At 45.7% G+C, this 12,090-nt stretch overlaps 1 protein-coding gene across 1 annotated transcript in view; it reads left to right on the top strand.

Annotated features, from left to right (window-relative positions):
• Positions 1 to 12,090, top strand: part of LOC124140845 (protein-glutamine gamma-glutamyltransferase K-like) — a 39,040-nt gene extending 26,950 nt beyond the window's left edge. Inside the window, exons 12-17 of the mRNA XM_048397598.1 lie at positions 1,301 to 1,395; positions 4,660 to 4,760; positions 5,153 to 5,348; positions 5,945 to 6,105; positions 8,493 to 8,638; positions 9,591 to 12,090. Coding sequence (XP_048253555.1) covers positions 1,301 to 1,395; positions 4,660 to 4,760; positions 5,153 to 5,348; positions 5,945 to 6,105; positions 8,493 to 8,638; positions 9,591 to 9,741 — 850 coding nt within the window. The 3' untranslated portion in view covers positions 9,742 to 12,090. The remainder of the gene's footprint in view (positions 1 to 1,300; positions 1,396 to 4,659; positions 4,761 to 5,152; positions 5,349 to 5,944; positions 6,106 to 8,492; positions 8,639 to 9,590) is intronic.

The following is a 12,090-nucleotide window of genomic DNA, read 5'->3' as shown; positions in this document are numbered from 1 at the left end:
TTTGAAGATACATATTTGTGTTTAAAGTTGATTTTGACAGCCCGGGCCAAGTCGGACCCAATACAGGCCAAACACTTCTGATAGAGACTATGTTGAGAATGTAGAGGGAAAAGGGTTTTACTTTGAGCACCTTGTTTTCTTTAATTACAGCGATCTGAGACACTATAAAGTGGTATATAGGTGGATATAATACTAATCTATAGATGTGAATCCATTTCATGATACATCTGTGAGGTTTAAGATGATTTTGACAGCCCGGGCCAAGTCGGACCCAACACAAGCCAAACACTTCTGATAGAGAGAATGTAGAGGGAAAAGGGCTTCACTTTTGAGCACCGTGTTTGCTACTGCAATATGAGACACTAAAGTGTTATATAGGTAGATATGATATTATAATTAGTCTATAGATGTAAGTATGTGATGTAATTTTAGAAGCGCTTTGACAGTTATTAACACGTGTCGTGTCAGTCCTATGACATTCGCGAATATCCACTTGCAGAAAACATCCTGTGTTGGTTTAACATAAATGAGTAAAGGTTAATTAGGTATGCCAAACACGTTAATTAATGAAAGAAGAGTAGTCAAAACACTGTCATTTCGAATTCCTGCCAAGGACATCACACCCCTGCACGTTAAGGTCGGTGTGAAACCTTCTCATCAAAGTAAAGACACAGTCAAGACACTGACTTTTCGGTATGAACTCTCGGTATGTAGCTATAATTATCAGTTTATTACATTGCTGAAGATACATTTTGATTCAAACTCAATTAAATGAGCAAAACTATCCGTTTCTGGACATTTGAGATCTGCCTAGATATGCACGTTTCGTTTTATTATTCTGCAATCCACTTTTAGTATTACCCGCTGGCCCGGCCCGGCCCGACTTTTCTTGGCCCGACTTTTAGGCAATCCCAAACACAGGCCTCCATCTTGCATAGATCATTGACTAGCATAGGATCTCGACTAGCAAAGGTCCCTCCCTGACTGGCATGAGAACTCGACCAGCACAGACCCTGTCCAGTAAAGGTCCCTGAATAGCATGGGGACTCGACTAGCATACGCCCATATGTATTGTATCAACTGAACATTAAAACCCATCATCTGTTTACTAGAATCAAATCATCACGAAATGCTACGATCCCGCAGGGCCCCGTATCACAAAGTGATAGTGGCGCTGCAGTCATAGTTGTTCCTCGCTACGATCGCTTTGTGAAACGGGACTTAGCTATGTACGTTATAAAGCTCGAGAAAACAAAGGCTTTCAATTTCCGTATTTGAATTATTCTGCATGTCTTCGCAGTATCGGCAAGAACATCAGCACCCACGAACCAAATCATGAGTCACTGGTTGGGCTGCAGCGACTGGACCTGACTGGCCAGTACAAACACCCTGAAGGTAGGCTTCAAAAGCCTGTTTAAAGCACTACAGGTAACCTCAAGGTAGGCTCGCTTCCCCTGACCCACGGTAAAAACGCTACGCTCAACCTGAGGGTAGGCTCGCTGCCCCTGACCCAAGGGGAAAACACTACACTCAAACCTGAGGGTAGGCTCGCTGCCCCTGACCCCAGGTAAAAACACTACACTCACCCCGAGGGTAGGATCGCTGCCCCTGACCCCAGGTAAAAACACTACGCTCACCCCGAGGGTAGGCTCGCTGCCCCTGACCCCAGGTAAAAACACTACGCTCACCCTGAAGGTAGGCTCGCTGCCCCTGACCCCAGGTAAAAACACTACGCTCACCCCGAGGGTAGGCTCGCTGCCCCTGACCCCAGGTACAAACACTACGCTCATCCTGAAGGTAGGCTCGCTGCCCCTGACCCCTGGTAAAAACACTACACTCAGCCTGAATGAAGGCTCGCTGCCCCGGACCCCAGGTAAAAGCACTATGCTCACTGTGAATATAGGCTCGCTGCCCCTGACCCCAGGTAAAAGCACTACACTCACCCTGAGGATAGGCTCGCTGCCCCTGACCCCTGGTAAAAACACTACGCTCATCCTGAATGTAGGCTCACTGCAGCTGACCCCAGGTAAAAGCACTACGCTCATCCTGAATGTAGGCTCGCTGCCCCTGACCCCTGGTAAAAACACTACGCTCATCCTGAATGTAGGCTCACTGCCCCTGACCCCAGGTAAAAACACTACGCTCATCCTGAATGTAGGCTCGCTGCCCCTGACCCCTGGTAAAAGCACTACGCTCATCCTGAATGTAGGCTCACTGCCCCTGACCCCAGGTAAAAGCACTACGCTCACTCTGAATGTAGGCTCACTGCCCCTGACCCCAGGTAAAAGCACTACACTCACCCCGAGGTTAGGCTCGCTGCCCCTGACCCCAGGTTAAAACCCTACGCTCACCCCGAGGGTAGTATACCCCTACCTAATGCTGCAACTAACTACAGTACTGTGGCATTATGTGTGCGTTTTTCTCATTATTAAGTACCACATTTATGATGTGTATGCACAAGGGTCATGAATGCTAGACACTCACACAAATAGAAAACTCCGAGGCCTTATCCCCAAAACGTAGATTGATTGATACCAGTGGTACAGTTTCATTGTGGTTTCATCAAAGTGGTAAATGTCAAATGTCTTACGATTTAATTTGCGCCAACTGTAATTAAACTGAAGTATCGGCAAGAACATCAGCACCCACGAACCAAATCATGAGTCACTGGTTGGGCTGCAGCGACTGGACCTGACTGGCCAGTACAAACACCCTGAAGGTAGGCTTCAAAAGCCTGTTTAAAGCACTACAGGTAACCTCAAGGTAGGCTCGCTTCCCCTGACCCACGGTAAAAACGCTACGCTCAACCTGAGGGTAGGCTCGCTGCCCCTGACCCAAGGGGAAAACACTACACTCAAACCTGAGGGTAGGCTCGCTGCCCCTGACCCCAGGTAAAAACACTACACTCACCCCGAGGGTAGGATCGCTGCCCCTGACCCCAGGTAAAAACACTACGCTCACCCCGAGGGTAGGCTCGCTGCCCCTGACCCCAGGTAAAAACACTACGCTCACCCTGAAGGTAGGCTCGCTGCCCCTGACCCCAGGTAAAAACACTACGCTCACCCCGAGGGTAGGCTCGCTGCCCCTGACCCCAGGTACAAACACTACGCTCATCCTGAAGGTAGGCTCGCTGCCCCTGACCCCTGGTAAAAACACTACACTCAGCCTGAATGAAGGCTCGCTGCCCCGGACCCCAGGTAAAAGCACTATGCTCACTGTGAATATAGGCTCGCTGCCCCTGACCCCAGGTAAAAGCACTACACTCACCCTGAGGATAGGCTCGCTGCCCCTGACCCCTGGTAAAAACACTACGCTCATCCTGAATGTAGGCTCACTGCAGCTGACCCCAGGTAAAAGCACTACGCTCATCCTGAATGTAGGCTCGCTGCCCCTGACCCCTGGTAAAAACACTACGCTCATCCTGAATGTAGGCTCACTGCCCCTGACCCCAGGTAAAAACACTACGCTCATCCTGAATGTAGGCTCGCTGCCCCTGACCCCTGGTAAAAGCACTACGCTCATCCTGAATGTAGGCTCACTGCCCCTGACCCCAGGTAAAAGCACTACGCTCACTCTGAATGTAGGCTCACTGCCCCTGACCCCAGGTAAAAGCACTACACTCACCCCGAGGTTAGGCTCGCTGCCCCTGACCCCAGGTTAAAACCCTACGCTCACCCCGAGGGTAGTATACCCCTACCTAATGCTGCAACTAACTACAGTACTGTGGCATTATGTGTGCGTTTTTCTCATTATTAAGTACCACATTTATGATGTGTATGCACAAGGGTCATGAATGCTAGACACTCACACAAATAGAAAACTCCGAGGCCTTATCCCCAAAACGTAGATTGATTGATACCAGTGGTACAGTTTCATTGTGGTTTCATCAAAGTGGTAAATGTCAAATGTCTTACGATTTAATTTGCGCCAACTGTAATTAAACTGAAATACTTGTCAAAGGGGGTAAAACTAAACTCACCCACTCAGTGTACATCAACACCCGATGGCAAAAATCACATAACTTTTGGTGGAATGCACCCGTGTAGATCCCGGTCAGAATTTCATCTTCAGCAACCCATGCTTGTTGTAAGAGGCGACTAACGAGATCGGGTGGTCAGGCTCGCTGACTTAGTTGATGAATGTAAGGTATCCCAATTGCATAGATCAATGCTCAGGATGCCAATCACTGGATTGTCTGGTCCAGACTCGATAATTTACAGATCGCCGCCATAATGCTGGAATATTGCTGCGTGTGACGTTAAACAACAAACAAACAAACAAACAAACAAAACGAAAAGCTGGAGAGGACACCAGTGTGAAGTCGTAGAATGTCTTGTTGCTAAGCACTTACACCTGGAACAAACCAGACCAGGGCCAAGTTACACAAAGCGATCTTAGCACTTAGTGCTAAGCTGGTCGTAACTCCCATACTTTACCATAGGCTTACGATCAACGTAGCACTAAGATCGCTTTGTGGAATAGGGCCCAGGGCCCCGTTACACAAAGCGATCTTAGCACTGCGATTATCGCCAGCCTATGTTAAAGTATGGGGATTATGCTCACCTTAGCGTTGAGATCGCTTTGTGGAACTGGGCCCTGGCCCTAAGGCAAGGCTGAACGGCTGATGTCTTTATTTCTGAGTTACTTCTCTGCTCGTAGGTTCTGCTAAAGCACGGGGTGTGCTCCGACAGGCCCAGGCCATGTTCAGAAAGGACAACTTAGTTGAGGATGAGGATGAGGATGCGCTGCCGGCGTCAGAGGTCAGCGCGTGAATGTTACAGCTTATAGTGCTCGTGTTTGATGTCTGGGACGTTGATACATATTGTTATTGTGACACATGGTGCAGTGGGAAAGCTTGATGGGTCCGTTCATACATACAGGACCTAGGTTGAATCTGTGTTCTTGGAATCCCTCGCACTGTTTCATCTATTACTACAATTGAAGAGCATGTGTTGTTTTTTATTCTAAATTTATACTGCTTTGCATAAACGTTTTAAAAAATACATTTTACAAATATTTGAAAGTAAAGTCGACAAGGATTTATTCTTAAGGTATTGCAAGTGTCTTAATCCATACAAAACCTGACAATTTTTTTCATTCTTGCATAATGAACGTTTTAGAATTTGGGATATTTTTCAATTTCTGACCTTAGGACATTGGCTTGAGTATGGACAATATCGACACCCTGGTGGGAAACGGCTTCTCGGTAAAGATACACGCTCGCAACCTCAGCGATGTCGTCCGCACAGTTACCCTGACTATCGACATCTCGTACAAGACCTACAACGGCGTCATGACGGGGATGGTGGCCCAGTCTGAACACACGGAGACGTTGCAAGCAGGACAAAGTAGGTACAACATTGTAGTCATAGGAGACACAGGTAGACTATACTGAGACATTGGATGTAGGAGAGAATAAATGTACCATTGTAGTCATATGAGACACATACTGAGATATTGGAGGTAGGAGAGAGTAGTACAACATTGTAGTCAAAGGAGACACATGTAGACTATGATGAGATATGTAGGAGAGAGTAAGTCCAACATTGTAGTCATATCGGACACATATCGTCGACTGTACTGAGTAATTACACGTGGGAGAGAATAGATACAATGTAGTCATATGAGACACAAGCCGTAGACCGTGCAGAGGCAGGAGAGAGTAGTCCACAATTGCGATAATTAGGGTTTACAATAACTGTAGCGCTAAGATCAGTTTGTGCACGGGGGCCCAGGTTAGTAGAGTAAGTGAGTGAGTGAGTATGGTTTTACGCTGCTTTTAGCAATATTCAAGCAATATCACGGCGCGGGACACCAGAAATAGGCTTCAAACATTGTACCCATGTCGGGAATCGAACCCGGGTCTTCGGCGTGACGAGGGAACGCTTTAACCACTAGGCTGCCCGACCGCCCCCCAGGTTAGTAAATTTGTGTTGTGTTTTAGGTCGCTCCTTCAGCTTGAGTGTGACACCCGAGCAGGCAATGATGCGCCCGAAGGAAGGCTTTAACTTCCAGATCAAGGCTCACGCGAAGGTCAAGGACACCGGAAATCTCGTCATACAACAGTACAACGTCCAGCTGCGCCGACCTGACCTTGTCATAAAGGTGGGTTTTGAATGAGTGGCAGGATAAGGTGACACAGCGCTACCCACGTCTTTAACTGAAAATATGCAAGTCATACATGAATCTACTGTCACACGTTATGTGTTTTGTAGGGTCCATCCACTGCTAAGATCGGGAAAACAGTTGAGGTGGAAATCTCCCGTCTATACATATACTTACTGTCACATGTTGTGTGTTATGTAGGGTCCCTCCACTGCTAAAGCCGGGGAGACAGTAGAGGTGGAACTCTCCCGTCCATATATATACTTACTGTCACATGTTGTGTTATGTAGGGTCCCTCGATTGCTAAACCCGGGGAGACAGTACAGGTGGAAATCTCCCGTCCATATATATATACTTACTGTCACGTGGTGTGTGTTATGTAGGGTCCCTCAACTGCTAAACCCGGGGAGACAGTACAGGTGGAAATCTCCCGTCCATATATATATACTTACTGTCACGTGGTGTGTGTTATGTAGGGTCCCTCCACTGCTAAAGCCGGGGAGACAGTAGAGGTGGAACTCGTCCGTCCATATATATACTTACTGTCACATGGTGTGTGTTATGTAGGGTCCCTCCACTGCTAAAGCCGGTGAGACAGTAGAGGTGGAACTCTCCCGTCCATATATATACTTACTGTCACATGTTGTGTGTTATATAGGGTCCCTCCACTGCTAAAGCCGGGGAGACAGTACAGGTGGAACTCTCCCGTCCATATATATACTTACTGTCACATGTTGTGTGTTATGTAGGGTCCCTCCACTGCTAAAGCCGGGGAGACAGTACAGGTGGAACTCTTCCGTCCATATATATACTTACTGTCACACTTTCTGTGTTATGTAGGGTCCCTCCACTGCTAAAGCCGGGGAGACAGTACAGGTGGAACTCTCCCGTCCATATATATACTTACTGTCACGTGGTGTGTGTTATGTAGGGTCCCTCCACTGCTAAAGCCCGGGAGACAGTACAGGTGGAACTCTCCCGTCCATATATATACTTACTGTCACATGGTGTGTGTTATGTAGGGTCCCTCCACTGCTAAAGCCGGGGAGACAGTACAGGTGGAACTCTCCCGTCCATATATATACTTACTGTCACATGTTGTGTGTTATGTAGGGTCCCTCCACTGTTAAAGTCGGGGAGACAGTAGAGGTGGAACTCTCCCGTCCATATATATACTTACTGTCACATGTTGTGGGTTACGTAGGGTCCCTCCACTGCTAAAGCCGGGGAGACAGTACAGGTGGAACTCTCCCGTCCATATATATACTTACTGTCACATGTTGTGTGTTATGTAGGGTCCCTCCACTGCTAAAGCCGGGGAGACAGTACAGGTGGAACTCTCCCGTCCATATATATACTTACTGTCACATGTTGTGTGTTATGTAGGGTCCCTCCACTGTTAAAGTCGGGGAGACAGTAGAGGTGGAACTCTCCCGTCCATATATATACTTACTGTCACATGTTGTGGGTTACGTAGGGTCCCTCCACTGCTAAAGCCGGGGAGACAGTACAGGTGGAACTCTTCCGTCCATATATATACTTACTGTCACATGGTGTGTGTTATGTAGGGTCCCTCCACTGCTAAAGCCGGGGAGACAGTAGAGGTGGAACTCTCCCGTCCATATATATACTTACTGTCACATGGTGTGTGTTATGTAGGGTCCCTCCACTGCTAAAGCCGGGGAGACAGTACAGGTGGAACTCTCCCGTCCATATATATACTTACTGTCACGTGGTGTGTGTTATGTAGGGTCCCTCCACTGCTAAAGCCGGGGAGACAGTACAGGTGGAACTCTCCCGTCCATATATATACTTACTGTCACATGGTGTGTGTTATGTAGGGTCCCTCCACTGCTAAAGCCGGGGAGACAGTACAGGTGGAACTCTCCCGTCCATATATATACTTACTGTCACATGTTGTGTGTTATGAAGGGTCCCTCCACTGCTAAAGCCGGGGAGACAGTACAGGTGGAACTCTTCCGTCCATATATATACTTACTGTCACATGTTGTGTGTTATGTAGGGTCCCTCCACTGCTAAAGCCGGGGAGACAGTAGAGGTGGAACTCTCCCGTCCATATATATACTTACTGTCACATGTTGTGTGTTACGTAGGGTCCCTCCACTGCTAAAGCCGGGGAGACAGTACAGGTGGAACTCTCCTGTCCATATATATACTTACTGTCACATGTTGTGTGTTACGTAGGGTCCCTCCACTGCTAAAGCCGGGGAGACAGTACAAGTGGAACTCTCCCGTCCATATATATACTTACTGTCACATGTTGTGTGTTACGTAGGGTCCCTCCACTGCTAAAGCCGGGGAGACAGTACAGGTGGAACTCTCCCGTCCATATATATACTTACTGTCACATGTTGTGTGTTACGTAGGGTCCCTCCACTGCTAAAGCCGGGGAGACAGTACAGGTGGAAATCTCGTTCACCAACCCTCTCCCCGTCCTGATGCCAAACTGTGAGGTGGAGATTGACGGCAACATGAAGGTGGTGGCTCCCTTCACGGACAACATCAAGATAGGGTAAGTGATACTTACTTTGTTTTGAATACTTACTTACCATTTCTTTTGTGGGGTTCTGGGTCGGAATGAGTACCAAATACTTCTAGCTTGTAGTAACAGCCGATTACAATAAGGGTCAGCCTCTGTGACTTGCCTGGTTGCATGTCATCGTGCCAAGATGGCGTTCGGCGTTGCTCATGCGTTCAGCCACTGGTTTGACAGGCCCAGATTCCATAATTTTTTATGTCTTCGATATATATGTCACTGACTCACATTGACTGAACGATCTTGACCCACTCACTGACGGACTCACATTGACCGACGCACTGACTGATTCACATTGGCTGACTCACGCTGCCTGAACGACTTACATTGACTCACTCACTGACCCACATTGACTGACTGATTCACTCACATTGACCCACTCACTCACTGGCTCACTCACATTGACCAACTCACTCACTGACTCCAATTGACTGATTCACATAAACCGACTCACTCTAACTGACTGAACGACTTACTTTGACCCACTCACTGACCCACATTAACTACCTGACTGCTTTACTCACATTGACCCACTCACTGACTCGCCCACGCTGATAGAACATAGAGGATTATTATGTTCTATTTAATACCGAAGAAGATGCTTTCATCAAATTTAAATGGTTACCTATAAGGACAGCAAATCGCAACAGCAGCGGAACCAGCGGAACCACAATTGTCGAATGCCGTCAACAATCTTCAGCTATTGACGTCGTTTCTAGTGTGACGTCATTCCGACCTCACGTCCCAAGATTCGAATGACGTCAACAAAAAGGCGTCTGGATGACGGAAACAATACACTGTTGCCTCGTGACGTGATATGACCCTAGGGCACATACGATTTTTATGAACCCCGATATGTTTGCACTCGTAGGTAATAAATACTCATACTGACCAACTTACTGACTCGCTGACGCATGCTGCTTTTCAGAGACATCTCTCCTGGACAGACCTGGAGGAAGACGATCAAGATGTCCCCCACGTTCTTCCCCCGAGCCCAGAAGAAGAGGGAGGCGAGCTTTGGTCTGGAGTCCGACCAGCTCGGTGATGTCAGAGGATCCTACGGCATCAAACTCACTTAGAGCGACCATATTGACAATTACATGTGATAGATGTACAATCGGTTCCGCTTCCACATTCCATAGCTTAGTGGTATTAGAGCAAGTGACAATATGCTTTTCCTCTCTAATATTTATTGCCGTTTGGGCTGCATAATCTCATGATGAAAAGAGAGGACATATGACGCATTGCGCACTGTCCATGACAATAACGCAACGTTCGGTAGGCGTTAAACGACCAAATGCTTAATTTACTTAGGCTATCTAGACTTGCCAAATCTTTCTTGGCTTGAGTGGGATATTATTGATTTTTTAAATTTTATTCTCTAGAGTCTGTGACACAGACTACAGACGACATTATAGAAATGTTTTGCAGTGTTCTCCTCATTCAAGTCTTTGAGAAAAGAATATTTTTGGTGAGAAGATTATGTGATTCAAATGCATAATGGAACGTGGCAAGTGTGCCCCAAGCACCCCTGGAATAGTGTAGTTCTCTTTGCAGTAACATAACCTCAGCGATAATTTCTATCGAAGTATTCACATTATGCTCAAATTTACTCAAATATATTATGTTCGCGGCGTTATTAATTGTACGTATTGTTATAACGTATTGACCTTGCCAAGAGTCTACACAGCACTAGACGTCTCCAAGCCTTTGTGTTTTTATAAAATTGGATAAACAGAATCGTTTCAGACCGTAAACAGCAGCATATGATTTATTATCGAATATGAGAACATTGGCACTACATAAGATTGTGTAATTTATTAAACATCTTTTTCAGCGTTGAATATTTACAGTGTATAACGGTGTGCATTGCTTAACATTATGTACTTTATAAAGTATTAACTGATATAATATCTATTTTTTACATTATTTGTCGGGCTTAGTTTGACATTTATACGCAAACCATCTGACTTCAAAAATACAAGAAAAATGTCAGCGGCGGCTTGAGATTAAGAAATCTTAATATACACGTGTACAAATAATGAAAGTCCCTTTGGCCCTCTAAATCTACATATTTCGAAACATTTGCCAGAATCTAAACTATATATTTTTATATGAGCTGTCTCACATTAATATATCGGCACGATAGCATTATCAAAGTACTTGTATGCCAGGTTCCTCCATGGTATCTGCTAGTGTGGTACGCTGCTAGGTTCTCATTGATAGAGCTCAACCCGAGGCATGTTCCTACACGTAAAGTCTGACTGTTTTAAATCATTTTATCTCAGAAAAGATTTACAGCTTTATTGAGTGTTATTGACGCTATAGACCTAAAGGGGGACTTGGCTCGGACAAATTGCCAGTCATAGCAAATTTGATTCCACTCCCCCTAACACCATTCTGTTTGCATAACAGATTAATTTTTTGGTATTTATCGCAAATTAATGCTTGGCATAATCACACAGATACAGACTTAGTTTCACGCATGACCCATTGACTCGAACTGGGCAGAACATCGGCAGCAGACCGCGGAGAGTAGCCCCCCTTTAAATCTTAACTTTATCAAGAGAAAAGTCCCCCTTTATATCTTATCAAGAGAAAAGTCCATGATTTATATTGAAGAATACCAAGAGCAGAGGGTCCGCTACGCGGGTAACAGACACACTTCACGGACTAAATCCATACTATAGGATATATGAGACAAATTGGGTAGAAAGTTCAAGAAAGATGTGACATGAACATTTTGATCTCTCAACGAGAAATTACGAAAGGTAACTGGGATAAGCGCACGTAAAATCAGAAACACAAATCCACGTTAACTTTACTCTAGCTGTGTTGCAATACAAGTAGACATGACTTTATACTAATAGTTAAGCATGCGTGCGGAATCATGTCAATAACATGAAACGCCACGTAAACGAGCCGTCTTCGTTTGCAACGGAACAGCACAAGTAGTCGCGAATGCGTGACCATCTGTCTCACTCTGGAAAAGCCGACCGTCGTGCATTTCCTGCAAAAGAGCAACTGAGAATAGCGAAGAATGAAGAAAATCTGGTGTGCTACTTGGTTGTGTACATCCTGAGAATCTGTTGATTCTACTTCCGGACTGAACAGATTCGAGTGATTTCTCAGACTTCACTGTTATGGTTGATATACAATTTCTCTCTAATTTTGCAAAGTAACCTATAGTTCTGTCCGTTAAACGTGTTGAAATGCACGTTTAAAGTGCACGTTTGCCTATTTTATTCATGACTCATATTCAACTGCAACAGTGTGACGTCATTCACAATGGTTTTATTTACAGGACTATTTTCACAACAGCACAGACGCTATTGAGACTCTTGATAATGTTCAGTGTGATAACACTTTTGTACCTGGGACATTTTTCTTTCTAATTCTATAAACTAAAATAAAACACTTGTAATTGC

The sequence above is a fragment of the Haliotis rufescens genome, unplaced genomic scaffold, assembly GCF_023055435.1.
Source record: "Haliotis rufescens isolate VD_foot unplaced genomic scaffold, xgHalRufe1.0.p SCAF_17, whole genome shotgun sequence".
NCBI lineage: Eukaryota > Metazoa > Mollusca > Gastropoda > Lepetellida > Haliotidae > Haliotis > Haliotis rufescens.
The sequence above is the reverse complement of the archived record's forward strand: the minus strand, read 5'-3'. Positions and strand labels throughout refer to the sequence as shown.